Raw genomic sequence first — 17,611 nt, forward strand, 5'->3', positions numbered from 1 at the left:
AACAGTGATTTGATAATTGTTGTAAAGTATTAACACATTTCCTTTATTTCAGAATCTCTACGTGAAGCATGTTTTTAAATTATACATTTTAAAATTCAGCAAAAGATCAAACATCAGAATTAACTATGCTGACTAAAAGCATATATTCTGTAATGTGAAACAGACTGTGAGTAATAAGAACTAGATGGAATAGGAATAAGATGTCTACCCACCACCATACAGATAACTTATTTACCTTGTAAGCTCTCAACAGCTGGAAGAAATAAAGTTATCTAAATACTACCCAAAGTGGCTGGAAGCTATAAGCACCACTACAAATATATATATATATTTGTATGTATGTATGTATCTGTTTAAATAGTGGGGAGTTTTAAATTATCACATAATGTCTGCATAAAATATGCAGGTCTGATATTTTTATTGTAACGGTCTACAGGAATTTTGATGTAGTTGCATAAATCATATCTTCCACACAGAATTTTATTATGCAGTCTGTTTACAGCTTTTACACTTAATGCAAAGCAATTATAGTGATACTGTGGGGCATGGGGAAAATAATGGAAAACAATGAAAAAACATGTTAAGAATAAAAAGGTATTATATAAAATTTAGTCTCAAACATAGTTTGAATAAACCCTGACAGAGGTGATATGGCTGCCTGTTTCCTGTGCCAGGAACTACCAAGGAACCCCACCAGGAAGTGTGCTACAGAGCAGGATCACATTACACCCTTGTTTTATGGTTCATTTCACTTATTTAATGCAATTTGAGTACCTGCAAAAAAAGAGCACTCTAAAAAGGGGATGTTTATTGTTTGAAAATATGTGATTTCTTTGACTCAAGTAACTTGGATTTTGGGAACACCTGATGTACCTAATGTAAGTCAAGGCAAATCAGTACAACCCTGCAGCAGGTTGTACAGCAAAAGAAATATGTTTCTGTATTCATGAAATGTAAAGAATGATGCAGGTAGTTTGTATCTGTACACCTTTGCCTCTCTAGTCAACCAACTGTGCTATAGTACTACAAAAAAAACATAGTAGTTTTTCTTTACTACTCCAAGTAAATTTTAATACAGTACAGTGGTTTATTAAAATTATGTAAAATAAAAGGGTTGTTTAGTGTTCCAGCTGATTTATAGGGCATGATAAAACATTCCAAAATCCTTGGAAATGCAGAACATGCTACAGCCTATATTTGGTTGACAAAGCTGTGTTCATACGAAGGAAGAATGTTTAATGTGCTAACTAGATAATGATTCATCAGTTTTGGCAGAGGAACTAATTTTTATTAATGTAGTACTTAAAAATGTGTGGAATGAACAGCTGGATACCACAGTTGTGGCATGCCATATTAAGTCTCTGTCTGTTTTCCCCTATAGTGATCTCAGTATGAACAACATTACTAAGCTGCCCTCAAACCCTGTGCACAATCTCCGCTTCCTGGAAGAGCTGTAAGTATCGTTGTATCCTTGATGGGCATAGTTAGCACTAGACACATTCCTGTGCTTGTCTCTAATACTTACTGTGGGAACCAGATAAAACGGTGCAGGAAAGCTGTCAGACTGATACTTCTGGCACATGCGGAAACACTTAGTTGAAAAAAAACCCAATTGCTTGTGATTCTGGAAATGAACTTATAAAAGAGTTACCGTGAGGCTACAACTTCTCTAAGCAGAGACAGAGCCAAACAAATTAAAATTTTTAAACAAGGGCTGTTTAAAAGAGCTGGATTGCTTTTTGGAAATAGTTAAGCAGCAGGATATTAAAAGTTTGAATACTGGCTCATGTTTATTAAAATCGCAAGTAAAGCTATAATCAAAACCAAAACCTGCTGCCTCATTCTGCTTGTGTCAAGGACAATTGAGTCCACATTTCATAGCATCAAGGCTTCTTGTCCTAATCACTTTTAATTACTGTTTCCTTACTCTCAAATTTAGCATCCCTGAAGGCTGACTGTAAAATGCAGAATCCTGCAAAAAGCTTAGTTAAGCTATCTATCTAGTACATTCACTGAGGGGGAAAAGTACACTGCAAAAACTAGCTAATCAAGCGCAACATCAAAAGGGGAATGCCTGTTTGAAGTGATGGTGACTAACCAAAAGTGAAAAGTATTGTACATTCATGAGACCTGGATTTGGCAGTGACCCTAGTTATAATGGCCCAGGCTTAAAAGGAAATTCAGGTTCCTGAGGAGTGATGGAGACTCTGTAACTGATGCACCATAGGTTGTGTGGGAAAAAACTGGCATCCACAATTTGCATGAATATCTCTAAAAGTTGATTAAAAGAATTGTCTAGGCCTCCAGCCTCTTATGAAATGTGGTTTATAAGCTTTTAAAAGTGAAAGCCTCCTTTTTTATAGCATGTTTGGCTCCTAACACACCATAAAACCCATGTAAGATATGCAAAGTCATGGTGCTGCCCTTCTTGCAAAAACATGGTCTATTTTAAGCAATGAAGTGTATACAGTCCTCTGTAATTTGGGTGGGTATTGCACTGACAACTTTTGATGTTCTTGTGAACGCTCATTTGAATTTTGCTACCTGGTCTTTGAAAAAAAGAAAAAAAAATTAGAAAAAAAAACCCAAGTTATTTTGTAATGCTGTCTTTGAACAATACTCTGTTTGCAGGCTGATTTTCTTTTCTTGTCTTTCTTTTTTTACTGGCATCACTTGTACTTAGAAAGCATTTTTGCTTTGAGATCTCTCTCTTCTTTTAATTTCTGCTTTTCTTTGGTTGTCATTGTCTGTATTGCTGTTGGTGCAACTTTCAAGTATCATACAGATATGGACATAACATAACATCACACACAAGTACTAACAGTATCAAGTGCTTATGAAATGAATTATGTCACAAAGACCTTGCTTATGGATTTTTGCATCACGTTCATGTTTGCTTGTCTAATCTCTTGTCAACTGTAATAACCCTACTAAAAAATTCCAAAGATTTCTCTCCAGCCATTAAAGAGGACAAAAAAAAAATAAAAACAAAAGTTTGAGCTTTTCAAAGGAAATTCTAATACATTAAGCCAAGTTACCTTCACTCTTTCATTTTACAGCCTAAAGTTAGATGACCCAAATAAGTAAGACTTTTGTCGCTATTTGAGAAACTGTTTAGCAGGAGGCTTCGTCTTATTGATCAAGACCTTTGGTAGTGTTCTTACCTTATTCTTGATTTGGGCCTACCTTTTCCACCAGAAATTCTAAACTGCTATCCTTATAACCCTCCTCCAATTTAAGTAATTCCATTCCTTTATTACTGGTAGTACCAAAAAATATGTATTTATTCACTGTTCTGTTTTACATATATGCAGTCAGCTCTCCATTCATTTCACACAAACCAATAATTTCCATTTTTCATTAACTGTGATGCTGTTTTATGAAACCCTTCCAGTTTGTATTCACTTTTCAAATAAGCTTAGGAAAATTAAGCCTTTGAAGAGGTGAGGCAACTGATTACCTTGATGCCGATTCAAACCCATTGTGTTGAGAGATTCTTTGGTGCTCAGGGGCATGTAATACATTTCAGTCTAAAATTACATAGAAAAAGGTATAGACAATGGAAAGAGAACTGGATATTCAATTATTAAGGAGGGGGTAACAGCCATTTGTAGTTCCTATGCTCCCCTGTGTTAATTTCTGAGCAGCAATTGTACACATGAAAATTATTTTGCCACATGATTTTTATTCTCAGCTTATCTAGGAATTCATAGGATTACAGAATGGTTTGGACTGGCAGGGATCTTAAGATCATCCAGTTCCAACCCCCTACCACAGACAGGGATACCCTCCATTGCATCAGGTTGCTCAAAGTCCCATCCAGCCCGGCCTTGAGCACAGCCAGGGATGGGGCAGCCACAGCTTCTCTGGGCAACCTCTGCCAGTGCCTCACTACCCTCACAGTAAAGAATTTCTTCTTAATACCTAGTCTAAATCTCCCCTCTTTCAGTTTAAAGCCATTCTTCATTGTCCTATCCCTACATTCCCTTGTAAAGTCTCTCTCTGGCTTTCTTGTAGGCCCCCTTTAGCTGCTGGAAGGTTGCTAAAAGGTCTTTCCGGAGCCTTTTCTTTCCAGGCTGAACAACCCAACTCAGCCTTTCTTCATAGGAGAGGTGCTCCATCCCTCTGATCATCTTTCTGGCCCTCCTCTGGACTCTCTCCAAAAATTCTCTGTTTTGGTTATGTGGCTTAGTTAAAGGCACCTATTGTAAAAGATAACTTGGCCCATATTGCAGACATTGTAAAATAACATTTTACGAGATCTTTCTACCAAAGCAATGTTTCCATGAAATTAAAATGCATCTTAGAAATATCTATCTGCTTTTTGAAATATACACTGGGAGCTTAAAATGCCTTTTTTTCTTTTTAGGGTTTTTTAGTGCTGAAAAAAAAAGAGTTATTAATCCTTTTATTGGAGGTCTGGTTCAGAAATCTGATAAAAGCTAACAACTGATCCCACTGAGTTTTAGCTTAGATCTTACATCCTAGATGCTTGGTTTGGCAATAATAATTAAGTCATTATCCCAAAATAACTGGGATAATGGACAGTTGTTATTTTGACAGTTAAATGACAGTTAAACCAGTTGTTTTGACTCTAAAGTAAGGATGTATAAGCCAGGTTCAGCCACTGCTGATCTTCTAGGCTCAATCTGATCCACTCTTCCAGGCAAGGTTAGAGACTTCTGCAAGCAGTAATCTTGCAATCTGGTGATTGTGCTTTGTATTTATCCTTAACCAAAGACTTTGATCACTGAAGTGCAACATATTGAAACTACGCTGTATTACTGAGGTGCAAGTTCCTCTAAAAATTTTGGAAAACCTCATGGTACATTGAATACTGAACTGTTCTAGCTCCTAGAATGTTTAGTTTGGAGCAAGATTTTTTATTTGTGAAAATGATGGGCCTTTCAGGCCTCATTTTCTCTTAAAGTGCATATGGTGGAACACCACCAAGAAAGAAATATGCTTCAGCTGCTTGATTATCAGCAAGTTGCTCTGCATGAACTTGTACAACACCATTAAGTCGAATTCTTTATTATAAATTCAAAATAACTGCAAATATCTATCAGTATGCCTGAGTCCAAGACTCAGTCTCATATGGAGGATTTGTAAATGCATGTCATTCTACAATATGTGTAGAATGGCTGTATTAATAGATTAGCAAATTAGAGTAATCCATAAAAAAAAGGGGGTTTTAAAATGTGTGAGGAATTACCAAGGGTGGGAATTCTAAGCTTTTAAGAGGCAGCTACATATGAGTGTAGACATATCATTTTGTGATTAGTAACACTTCAAAGCAGTGCCTGAAACTGTTTTCTTTTCTAAATTAATGTCTCTATGAGGAGCGAGGAAGAAAGCCAATAATAATTTGAAACTATTTGACTCAGACCAAACTGCAGATATCTCCAACTAGATATAGTTCTACACATAAATGCATATGCATAAATATATGCAACACACACCCACACATGCACATATATAAGGCTTTAGTTTTCATTTTAAACACAGAAAAATTTTACAGGTAAGGAAAACTCCAAGTGATTTTTGCTATTTTTCAGCAACTTAAAATAGGCATTTTAGTAAAACAGCAACAAAGAACTCTTTTCTTACAATTATTTTACCTACAGAGTAAACCAGTTCCAAATAAATTTCACTTCACAAAAGCAAGCAATGAAGCCACCTTTAATTAATTGTAACCTACATACAGGCGCAAGAAAGTTTACTGACAACCATGTTATTTCCTAAAAAAACCTTGAAGGCAATTAAATGTATATGTAACATTTTTCAGATTGAGCATGGTATTATTATAGCAGTTACCTAGGCAGTGTCTTTAAAAGTACATCTTACTAGAGTATTGAAGTGCAAAATTACAGCTACAATATGTAGCAGATATATCATGTAAATCTTACCATGATTTGTGTGGAAATCCCTTTACACCACAGAAGTGGTCAAAAGGCCACTGTATACATAAAAATGAAGTCCTAAATTACCAGGCATAATCCATTACCATCTGTTCTTATTTATTGTTTTCCCTTTACTTTCTTCTTGCTCTTTCAAAAAAGAAAGAAGTTTTCAAAGCTGTTAATGGGAGTTAGGTGTTCTTTTCTCCACTGACTTTGAGCAGTAGGACTGAGCTCTGATCATTTACATCTTTGAAAACCAAGAGCATTAGCTCCTGGGGTCTTGTACAGTCTTTATTTTTGTGCTGGTGCGGGCCCATTATGGCTAGCACTGAAAACTGACTCTGTACTTTTTACTAGTATGTAGGCTAGTAGAAAACATGAAAGTTCTGCAGCCATAGTCTAAAACTTCTTGGAGCAAGTAAAGAAATATTATAAATTACTTCAACAACCTTTAGACAGGATGCTTGATAACTAAAATCTTTCCCAAAGTTTAAACTGCGTAGGTTTAAAAACCTCCAAGGCAAAAAAGTAAAACTACCTACAACTGACATGCGCAACAAAAGTAAAAATAGAGTAGCATCTAGTGGTCTCAGACTGTCCGCACATGCTTCCTTCCTATGTCACTTAAATACCCTTTTACAGTGCTTGCACAGCAGGTTTTATTGGAGCTGTTCTCAGTGGAAATTTGCCTGTGCCACCTCTGTCAGCTAAAGTTTCAAGAACTTTCACTGCTAAATGACTTACAACCCCATAGGGAATTTCAGAGCTGGGCACAATCTAAGTTGTGAATTTGATTTCTTCACATAAATGGTGAATTTGATTTCTTTACCTCATACATGTAGAGATGGTCTGTTCAGACTATGCCACACTTGGTGTTTGTCAGTGTGAGGTACCCACCAGGCAAGGGACCCATGGTACATTGTCAATTCTGTTGCTGACAGACTTTGTTGATACCTCAGGGCTGTGACTCCTCAACTTTGCTTCAATACACCCAGGAAGGCACTCAAAGTCCAAACAGAGGGAAGTGCACCGGTCATCTTGAAATTAACCATATGTCCACAAAAACAGTGAGAAGATGTTTGTCTAGTTAATCAGTTGGAAACAATTAAGGTATATTTCTCCCTTAGTTTTTACATACACAGTTAGGTTTACTAGAAAGGAATAAACCCAAACACAGAAGATTTTTACCATACAAGATAAAAACTTAAAGGCCATGATGTTCTGGAACTGTCACTGCCTTTGTTGCTGTTCCTTTTTGCCACCAAAGCAAGTAACAACAAAGAACTCTCCCATGTGGATGTGTCAGCCTGACACCCTCCAAACTGCCCTTTTTGCTGCCTTATCAAGAATGACAAGATGAGGAACCAAAAAAAAGGATAAACAACTGAGCAAGTGCCTTACTAAACCAGACATGCTTGCATTGCTTGTTGAATAACTTGTGCTGACAGATAATTATTTTGGAATTATTAATGCAAATTGCATGGAGCAGCCTTAACAGTGGAACTGCTGTGCATCTGTGGTATAAAGTGGCAGAAAAGGAGAACATGGGGGAAGGAAAAAGGTAGATGTGAAAGGAGTAAGATATGCATGCAAGCGGAAACAATGATGTTCTAGGTTGATAGCCAAGAAGCCTTGTCAGTGGTGCTGTGTTGCTCTTACTGAGCGTGTGTTGAAGTTTATTTTTGGCTTGTAGCTTGTAAGTGCTTTTTGGAACTTGTAATATATAATCTGGCAATATTCACTATGAACTAGTTTAGAATGTCAAAGGAAGAAGTTTTTTTTTGTTTTGCAATCAATCAGATAGTGACATTATACTTAATTAAACTAAGGCGAAACGATGCTTTATTAAATGTGCTACATATCTGTAGATCCTGAGGCAGGATTTTAATTTAAGTCTTACAAACTCTGTGTGCACGGCAGTAGCAAGTACACAGAAATAATTTCTTTTTTTGTCAGTGGAAGTTCAGCCTATTTGTAGATTGTGTGATCTCAGGGCAGTGAGCACTTCTGATCCCTACACTGTTCAATTTTCCACTTGCTTAGGATTATGCGTAATGAATTCAGCCAATGTCATGTTTCTATCTAGTACATTCACATGCAAATAAACTCAACACCTTCTCTTTAAGTTGTTTTATGGATTTCCAGACATGAGTGGCAGTAATTTCTCCCCTACGTCTTTGATACTGCTTTATTGTACCACTCAGAAAACAGCAGTAACCTTGAAACTTGTCTGCACAATTTATGTCCTTTGCATATCACACAAGAATGACGAAACAGCTGTCACATTTTTCATTATTGACAGTTTGACCAAGATGTGTTGTACTGCAGTGTACTTCAGCTGGCCTGTTATTATTATTTTTAGTTACCCTTTACTGGCACTTCTGGGATAAAACCAAACCCAGCATCAGAAGCATAAATGATGCTTGGAAGACCTAGCCTAGGAAATGTGATGCATACAATCCAGCATTTGTTGCTCCATCTTGCTGTAGCATTTAAGCACTGAGAAAGGAATTTAGCAAATTTCAGATTTTTCTGGGAGTAGTGATTTGGTGACAACATTCTTTAAACACAGGAGTAAAGTTATGTCTCTTATTGGTTGTATCCTTGGGGTGCACTGTTGGGAATCAGAGTGGGATCTCCTGGCCAGTGTTGGAGAAGCTCCTGAGAGCCAGCCTTGCTGCAGTCAGAAGGCAGGTATCTGGATGCCTGTGTAGCAGAAGGGCCAGTTGGAGCCCTATAGAAAGATGCTGCCTTCTGCAGTGCTGAGAACAAAACGGCTTGTTCTCAGCGCTGGCTGTGGACAGCTTCACCAAAGGAGAGATCAATTGGCTTTAGCAGTTACTGGATCACACTCATGCCATGTGCAGAAAGAGTCTCTGCCTTTTATGAGCAGAGAAAGAAATAGTACATTTTAGAACATATCCTTAACTGACAAAAATCTGTGATCTGTTCTGTCAAAGCCAGCTGAAGATCAAATGCACACTGATTTCATTCCAACTGCTTGAGGTCAGTTGAAGTTATTTCAGTTTACACCCTATGAGAATTTGGCACATGCAATTTAAAAGGCAATTAGACCCTAAAGTAAGATCAGATTTAATTTCCAACTAAACTGTAAGTAGCAATAAACATAATATACAGCGCAAATACGACTTCCACACTCCCCTCCCCTTTATTAAGGAAAGGATAATATATTTACATTTTCTTCTTTGATCTCTCTGAGCATCAGATTTATTAGTATATCATTTGACCCACATTTCTTTTTATATTATTATAATGATTACAGCTTTAATTAACATGACAGATTGAAATATAAAAAGATAATTAAAATACAGAATAACACTTAAATTCCTAGTCTAATAAAGTAATTCCTAAAAAAAACATTTTGAAATATGCATGTTGATATGATCCATTAGTTAACTAATAATTAAACAGTAATTAACCACCCATTCATTCATTTATATTGCATTGGCTCAAGAATAATTGCTAATAAGTATCACATTAAAGTCTTATCTCAAAATTTTAGTTGACTTTGGGAAAGTGCTTTATGAGTATCCACATTGTCAAAGCTTTTCTGATATTCAAGAACATTTTGTGTAACCTATTTATAGATGTATATGTAAGCTGAAGAAAATTATGGTTGTAGAAATATATGAATTATATATCAGCTATATATTTATTTATCTGGACTAAATGTATGTGTAGCTGTGTGCTTGTGTATCTTTGATTAAGCTTGACAGGAAAAAAAATTGAGCTAAAGTTTCAAGACTGGTTATTTTGAACAGAGATGATTTTTTATATCCACAAGTTGTTTTAGAAAGAGATTTGTAAATTGATGTTTTCCTGCTATACTTCTGTGTTATTCCTCCTCCAACAACCATTTCCTTTATTAGAAATTGAGATAATAGTTTTAGGGTTGGTACTAGTGCTATTAGTACAATGCCTCAGAGAAAAGATGGTAAGACGAGAAGAGTTGAGGTAGAATGCAAATGAAAGCCCTATTTCTACTTGTGTCAGCACAAATATTTCCACAGACATCAATGAGACTAAGATTTCACCATGGATCTTTATCAGTTATTAAGAACAATTATGGCAGTTGGAGAGGCAGATCAGGCTTTTAAGAAAGAAGTTTCAAATTACGAAAGGGAATTACTGATCTGTACCTGAGGTATAAAAGACACAATCTATGATTACATGAATTTTAATGGAATTTTCTACATGGCACACTAGTGGTTTAGCACCAAATTCAGGAAGGTTAGTACTATGTAGCAGCAGAGCTGTCCCTGCTGTTGGGGTTTTTCACTATCTCAAGCCTTCTGTACTTTCAGTTTCTGTTCACAAATGTAAAGATTTTTCACTACTTTCTCAGTTCTTCTCTGTAATTCCTTTACAATTATCTGTCTGGAGAGTTTGTTAGTTGCAGTATATAATATAGAAAATTAAGAATAAAGCATCTGTTTTCCAAAAAAATAGGCAAATATAAAACTGAGTTGTGGCATTGATGTTAACCTGCTCATCTTTAAACCTGCATGTATACATGCATATCCAAATTCATGATAGCATTCCCTTAGCATGTGCAGTCTTTGCTCTCATTCCTTAAATAAAATCAGCAAACCAGTGAGTGAGCAGAAATAAAATGCAGAGTTGAAGGGACATCAAGGCAAGATAGTAGTTCAGGGAATTATTTTTGTAGAAATCCCTCAGTATCTTTGTGCTGCTGAAGGGTGATTTCATATTGCAATTACAGTTACATTCTGTATAGGATACATGTGGACTGATTACATATAATGCAACGTAAGTGATGCAATGATATATAACCTAATCTGTATTAAAGGGCATGCCCTGGCACTAGCCTAGGAACACTGAGTCACTCTCATATTGCTGTTATAGTTTACTGGCATAATAATAAGAGTCCGATATATTGACCATAATTTTGAGTGTAATGAAATTCTACTTAACTGTATCTGTTCTGAAATAGGATTACAACAGATTTCACCGTATTTCCACTTCTCAGTAGCGGAGCTGGACTCCTTTCACACTTCTTATTCCTATCATATGTTGAGCCACACCAAGATCCAGAGTGTCATCTATTCTCCTACATTACAGCACCTTGCAAGATTTAATCAGTAACTTGTTCCAGAAAATTCCATTGTGCTAATCCTGTTAGAACATGGCTTGAATATTAATGAATATAAACATAAGTTTTTCCCAAGGAGACTATTATGTTCCTTTCATGTCCTTCCTATAGGTTTGATGCTACCAGATTTTGAAATACGTTTCGCAGATGCTTATTCAGCATTTACTGGATCTTACTCAAGCAAAGAAGGAAAGCAGCCAGTACCCGTATAGTACAGTCACTGCCCACTGCAGAGAATGAGAACTAGCTGGTATAGATTTACCACAGGTTGTTTTCACATATAGTGGAGAGATGCTTTCTTTATTAAATGCCACAGGTTTTTTTAGGTGTAGAGAGAAGACCTTTTAGTGTTTCAAGTACACCTTTCATTCCAGCAGGTAATGAGGGGATGCTTGGTACAAGGCAAGGCTTGTCCTGATGCAGAAAAAAATACATGCACAAAGCAGTTTTGAGTTGGTGAAGAAAAATTGTCGTATTAAAAATGTAAAGGAAATAATTGTCTGTGCTCAGTCACAACTTCATGTTTATTTGCTTTTCTCTGAGGAATGAAGTTTTTCTTTTCAGTCATAGAACAATCAAAGTAAAGCAAAACTCTCTGATCATTTTCAGAGCTTTCAGTGGGTGTCTCCTTAGTTGTGTTGTCTTTGGGAATGTTCTTCTGATTTGTTGACCACGATTTCTCAGAACTGTTGCACTGCAGGAGAGGTCAGGATACACCCAAAGGGTAAACACAGAATCAAACAGTCACAGGGTGCTTTGGGTTGGAAGGGACCTCTGGAGATCAGCTAGTCCAACACCCCTGCTAAATCAGGTTCACCTGAAGCAGGATGCACAGGATTGTATCCAGGTGGGTTTTCAATATCTCAAGAGAAAAACTCTCTACAACCTCTATGGGCAGCCTGTTCCAGTGCTCTGTCATCCTCAAAGTAAGGAAGTTCCTCCTCATATTCAAGTGGAACTTTCTGTGTTCCAGTTTGTAGCAGTTGCCCCGTACCCTGTCACTGGGCACCTACAAAAAGAGTCTGGTCTCGTCCTCTTGATACCTATCCTTAAGATATTTGTATGCATTGATAAGATCCCCTCTCAGTCATCTCTTCTTCATGCTAAACCAGCTCAACTCTCTTAGCCCTTCCTCATAAGACAGATGGTCAAGTTCCTTAATCATCTTTGCAACTCCCACAAGAACCAGGGTCTGCAATCATGAGGCTACTTCCAGCTGTCTATAGAAGGCCTCTTAGACTTCCTCCTTCTGATCAGGTTGTAGTAAACACCCACAACAGTGTCACACACATTAGCTTGCCCCTTAATTCTTACCTGTAAACTTTCAACTCATTCTTCATCCATTCCTAGGCAGAGGTTGATATATTACACTTGCTTTCTCACATGAAGAGCAGCTCCACCACCTTGCCTTGCTGCACAGCCTTTACTAAAAAGTATGTAGCCATAAACAGATGTGCAACACTCAAAAGAGAACCAATACACACCTTTTCTTAGATCCGACGATCTTTATAAATTACTGCCATTTGAAAGGATGGAGGCAGTATGCTTTTCTCTCAACACATTTATTTTACATATTTTAGAAAGAAATGTGCACTAGTATAAAAACTTAGCCTAAGTTTAAGCCAAAAGCATCCTAGTCTCTTGACTGGTAGCAGATGAGTGAGTACTGAGGGAAACATGATAACACTTCCCCATAAACTTTTCCAGCCTCCATTAATTTGCAAGATTATATGAAGAAGCAGAAGTAAAATCTAATTCTAAAATAATAGAGCTCAAAAGATCTAAAATCAGTGGTGCTGTGTACTTTTGATTACTTTTTTATTAAAGAGATATGATACATTTGAGCCTAAATGTAGTTAGTGAGATACTTCTGAAATAGTCAGAAATGCTGGAAATAAATAACCTTTAAAAATTGAAGTTGATCGAACAATAAAAGCCAACCATTTGGTTAGGTAAGCACTATAAACAAGCTAGTTCATCCCTGCCCTCAGAAATCATTAATTAAATGCTGATCTACAGAGACAGATAGTATATTTACCTTCATCTGTTTGGGGAAAGCAATATTTACCCATCCAGACTAAAATCACTACCCAAAGTCCATACAAAGTTCGGTAAAATACTGGGCAGTTTCCCTTAAATAATTTAGGGTAATGGAAAACAAAATCTTTGAAGTGGAGAAGAGTAAACCCTGATACATACTTGACAGGTACTGTAGTGTCAACAAGGGATTTAATGTGCCCCTATGCCAAGACTTTGAATAGAACACAGTAATAGCACAAAAAAAAACCCACAAGAAGGCATTAAAAATGGTCAGGAATAAATAAACCAAACTTAATGAGCTTTACAGCATGCCTTAAATAGCTGATGTGTTAACTTTAATCCAAGAATATTGAAAGAATTAAACAACAATCCCAATGAATAATTTTTGCTGACTTTTACCAAATACCACAATGCTGGGGAATTCTAAAGGCCTGGGAAGATGCTCCTGTTATGCCGTTTTTCAGAAGTGGTCTCACTGAGTGTCTTGGGAATAGATAGTTGGTTTGCCTGAAGTCAGTCCCACAGAAAATCACAAAAAGGGCATCATGAGAAAGAATTTAATATGTTAACTGAAGGGCAGACAACATCATTACATAAAAAACAATTGTTGCCAGAAGTCTACCTTTTCTGATGTTGCCAGTTTACTTGGTAGGAGTATTACATGGACGTACACGTATTTTGGAATTTATGATATATTTGATGTAGCCCTCTGCTGAAATATGTAGGCTGTATCTGATGAGCATGATCTTCTGCTACATAAGAAGAGGAATATGGTATAAAATAGTATTAATCACTGGCTGCAAAATTAGAGAGAGCTCTTTCCAAACAGAAAAATATTCAAAGCAGAATTGCAAGAATGACCTGAGGTTTGAAAAACTCATAAGCAGTAAATGCGGAAGATGCGTCTACCAAAAAGAAGATTAACTTGTGGTTCCATCTCTCTGAAGTGTTTGTACAAGGTTTATTTAATAATTGAGAAGTTGTAATCTAAAAGGAAAAGAAGGAGAATATAAAACAAGGGTTGGAATCTGAAACAAAACAAAGAAAAGAGAAAAAAATATATCCCAGTTTAACAGTACTGGTAACTGTCACTTAGAACAGCTCAGGAACTTGGCTCAACATCCCTTGCTTACAACTAACCATGTGTCAGCTTTGGTTATTCCTCTAAAAGGTGTTGAAGCTGGGGCCATGCAGACGGATCAGGTGGTATATTGTGTGTGGCCAGATGATCCAAATGGACCTTACAGTCAGAATGACAGTAGTTTAATCTGGCAAATCTTCTACTGAAAACACTTTGACAGAAAACCTGGCCAGAAAAGGAAACGGAAAAAAATTACATGGAAAAGTTTTAGCCATCAGAGACTAGCTCAAATATAGCCCATTGCAGTAGAGTCTCACTGAAACCATCTTCAGTGTCAGTGAGATGTTTAGCATGTATGTGTATAAGTGTGTCTCAATATAGATTACAGGTGCAACAAAAATGTCTTAAAATTATGACACTCCATTCTCAAAAAATGCCAAACATTAAGGCTTACCACAGAAAGCCACAATGATGCTCTGAACCTGGGAAAAATAAGTATTACATCTTGAAACAAAACTTGAAAGCTGCATAATGTCCCAATTAAATTACTGCAGTCCTGTCTTTGCAACAGGGAGGAGTATCCTTGGTAATTGCCAAAGCCCTTCTCCAGGTCTGATTTTCCCAGCTAGCCCATTTTATGAAGAACATTCCAGTGCAAACAGGTGGTATGAGTATGTGGTGTGTTAGGCAGTTTGCATGGTGACAATTATGAAAATTGCCACAACAAAGCCACTCTTAAGGTCTGGTGGCCTGAAAGAGCACCAACTTGTGTCTTTGGATGTGTGAGCTTAGTTCTCTGCTCATAGCTTTCTATACCTCAATAGCTGTACCTGTCTTTTTCCAGTAAAGTTTTGCAGACTCCTCACTTTCTGGTACATGCCAGGATCATGTCCAGACTCATGTCCAGTCATGTGATTAAAATAAGAGAGCAAAAGGGTGCTGTGGGGATGAAGCAGTCACGGGTCTTCCCAAAAAAAACTCTTATTGTAAACTCGGATCAGCTTAGACAGGTCCTGACCCTCTGCTAGTTAGTGACCCACAAATGCCATTTACTTTCAGGGACCCAGTGTGGTGTGCATAATCAACACACACCTGCTTGATCTAGCAACAACCCAAAAGGCATTGTGATTTTCATTCAGAATGAAAGCTGAAGGTGGACAAGCCCCTCAGACAAAAATAAGCTCAGCCTGTGAGTTTCTCACATTGGAGCAAGTGCGAGCCAGGTTTGGTCCGCTCAATTGCCTGCAGGAATTCAGGTGCACATGCCCAGTTCTCAGGTGTTTCAACTTCAGACTGCAGTGTATTCCAAAATGAGACAAGTTTGGCAGCTCTGTCTGAAGTCAAGTGCCTCTGCAGAGCACAATTAAAATAATTGGACAGAGGGAGGAAGAGCCGCTTGCTCGGAGTTACAGATCACATCACCCAGCAGGTGTGTGTACAGGAAGAGCCTTTTCCACACACCAAAAATGGCCTGAGAAGTCTTTGGAGTTGGGATCTAGAATCATGTTTTCTTTCTTTATGGCTCAATTTTTTGCCTTTATTTTCTGTATGAAAGAGGTGTCTAAAGAGAAGGTGTGCTCAGGACCCTGTACTTAGCCTGGGGCAACTGAACTCCAAAGAAAGATGTTTAAGAGGCAGTCACTGCTGGATCTTTGGGACTGCAGTCGTTAGCAGGTGGCCTCTTTCACAAACTGTACTGGCAACTCTGGTGCCTCCTTCAGTGGTGTAGGTTCTTCTCTGGCAGCTTGGTACCTAAGGCATTTTCTGGGCCTAGTCCTGTGGTCATTCCTAAGGGGCCAGAGGCCATATCAGATGTCAGGTCTTACAACGTCAGCTGGTCTATGATAACTGTCTGCAGCTTTGGTGTGCAATGTTTTACCTGATGGGAAATATCAGTTCTTCCTGGCTTAATCTACTCTCAAGGAGGGTTACATCATATCCACCCACATTTGCTGCCAGCTACCAGCAGCCACTGTATCTCTAGTGACACAAAGGAACTTTACTGGGAATCTGACCCCTAGCAGTCCCCACCAGTTTCGCAGACAGGGTACAGCTTTCATAGCACATTCACCCTAAACTGGGATGTAAGTAGGCTAAATGCAAGATTCTCTGGAGTTCCGCTGTGCCATTATGTTCCAATAATGTTTTTCTATTTCAAATTAAATACAAAATCTCTTTCCTAAGCACAAACCTTACAGAATGCACTCTTCCTCATAGTAATATGCTTTACAGAGGTATTTGTTGTACTCACCTAGATCTGTGAAGTACATTCAGGTATTCTCAGGGGAAAGATGCAATAGAAGTAGGGAAAAAAGCCCTGCAAATTTTAGCAAATACATTTTATGCCAACCTTATGAACCTTACCTGTTCATAGGAAAACCTATGGTTCCACAAGTGCAGTAGTTTTCTGTGTAGTTATTTTAAAATGGACTATGGTCATGACTATGTGGATATATTTCAGTGCAAATTATTTAAATGCTAGCAAACATCATACATGCACAATTCCAAAAGTGGATTAGTGTAAACCCAATGATGCTAATTGTTGTCAGTATGCATGTATTTTAGTTCCTGAGATTGCTGTAATCCTTAAAAAGAACAATACGAAGAATTCAGTGTGCATTCTAACCTATAAACTCAATTTGCAGTGAAATTGCTTTTTTTCTCTGCAGTCCAGCTGTCAGTAAATCAACTGTACAGCTAAGGACTTCTCTTTTTTTTTTTCCTGCTTTTAAAAGTGTATTAATGACAAAACAAGGCTCCTAAACTACTGCCTCTGGCATCAGTCGCTCAAACATAGCTGTGTTGCACTTTTTAACAACCAAATTAATTCCACATGAAGAGAAAAAGTATTCACTCTTTTTCTTTTCCTTTTTCAAACTTTGCAGACGTCTTGCAGGAAATGGCTTGACATACATTCCTAAGGGAGCATTTGCTGGCCTTTTCAGTCTTAAAGTGCTGTAAGTAAACTGTGTGTTGTTTGATATATTTCTGATTTCCTAAATGCTCCAGGGAACTAATTAACCAGTGAAGTTTTGATCAAGTAAATTACATATTTTGATCACCTCATTGTGAACAATTCAATTGAAGTGAAGATACATATGAATATCATTAAATCTTTGTTTTTTCATTTAGAAAATATTCTAAACAAAAAAGTTAGAAAGCATTAATGACATTCTAAAACCAGCTTGCTCATCAAGTAGATGTCTCTGTATAATATCAAAGGTAAAAATAGGTTCAGTTAATAGTTTCTTTAAGTGCTTCAAAAGTTCTGATTTCAAGTGTAGTAATCTTGTGAACTTTCCATCATCATACAGAACTGGGATAAATTGCCTTCTTTTCTTGAGAGCCAGGGGGAAAAAAAAGAATTATTGTAGAACACCATGAAAATAAAGTCCAGTTTGTATTTCATGTCTTGTTCTTTGTCGTGTAATTACTGAGAGATAAATTATAAAA

General features: G+C 37.3%; 1 protein-coding gene across 2 annotated transcripts in view; it reads left to right on the plus strand.

The window, feature by feature from the left end:
* LGR5 (leucine rich repeat containing G protein-coupled receptor 5) overlaps positions 1 to 17,611 on the plus strand; it is a 91,595-nt gene that overhangs the window by 36,019 nt on the left and 37,965 nt on the right. For both annotated transcript variants that reach the window (XM_005142570.3, XM_034063360.1), the window contains exons 2-3: positions 1,382 to 1,453; positions 17,044 to 17,115. In XM_005142570.3, the coding sequence (XP_005142627.2) occupies positions 1,382 to 1,453; positions 17,044 to 17,115 (144 nt within the window). The remainder of the gene's footprint in view (positions 1 to 1,381; positions 1,454 to 17,043; positions 17,116 to 17,611) is intronic.

The sequence above is a fragment of the Melopsittacus undulatus genome, chromosome 5 (genome assembly GCF_012275295.1).
Source record: "Melopsittacus undulatus isolate bMelUnd1 chromosome 5, bMelUnd1.mat.Z, whole genome shotgun sequence".
In the NCBI taxonomy this organism is placed as follows: Eukaryota; Metazoa; Chordata; class Aves; order Psittaciformes; family Psittaculidae; genus Melopsittacus; species Melopsittacus undulatus.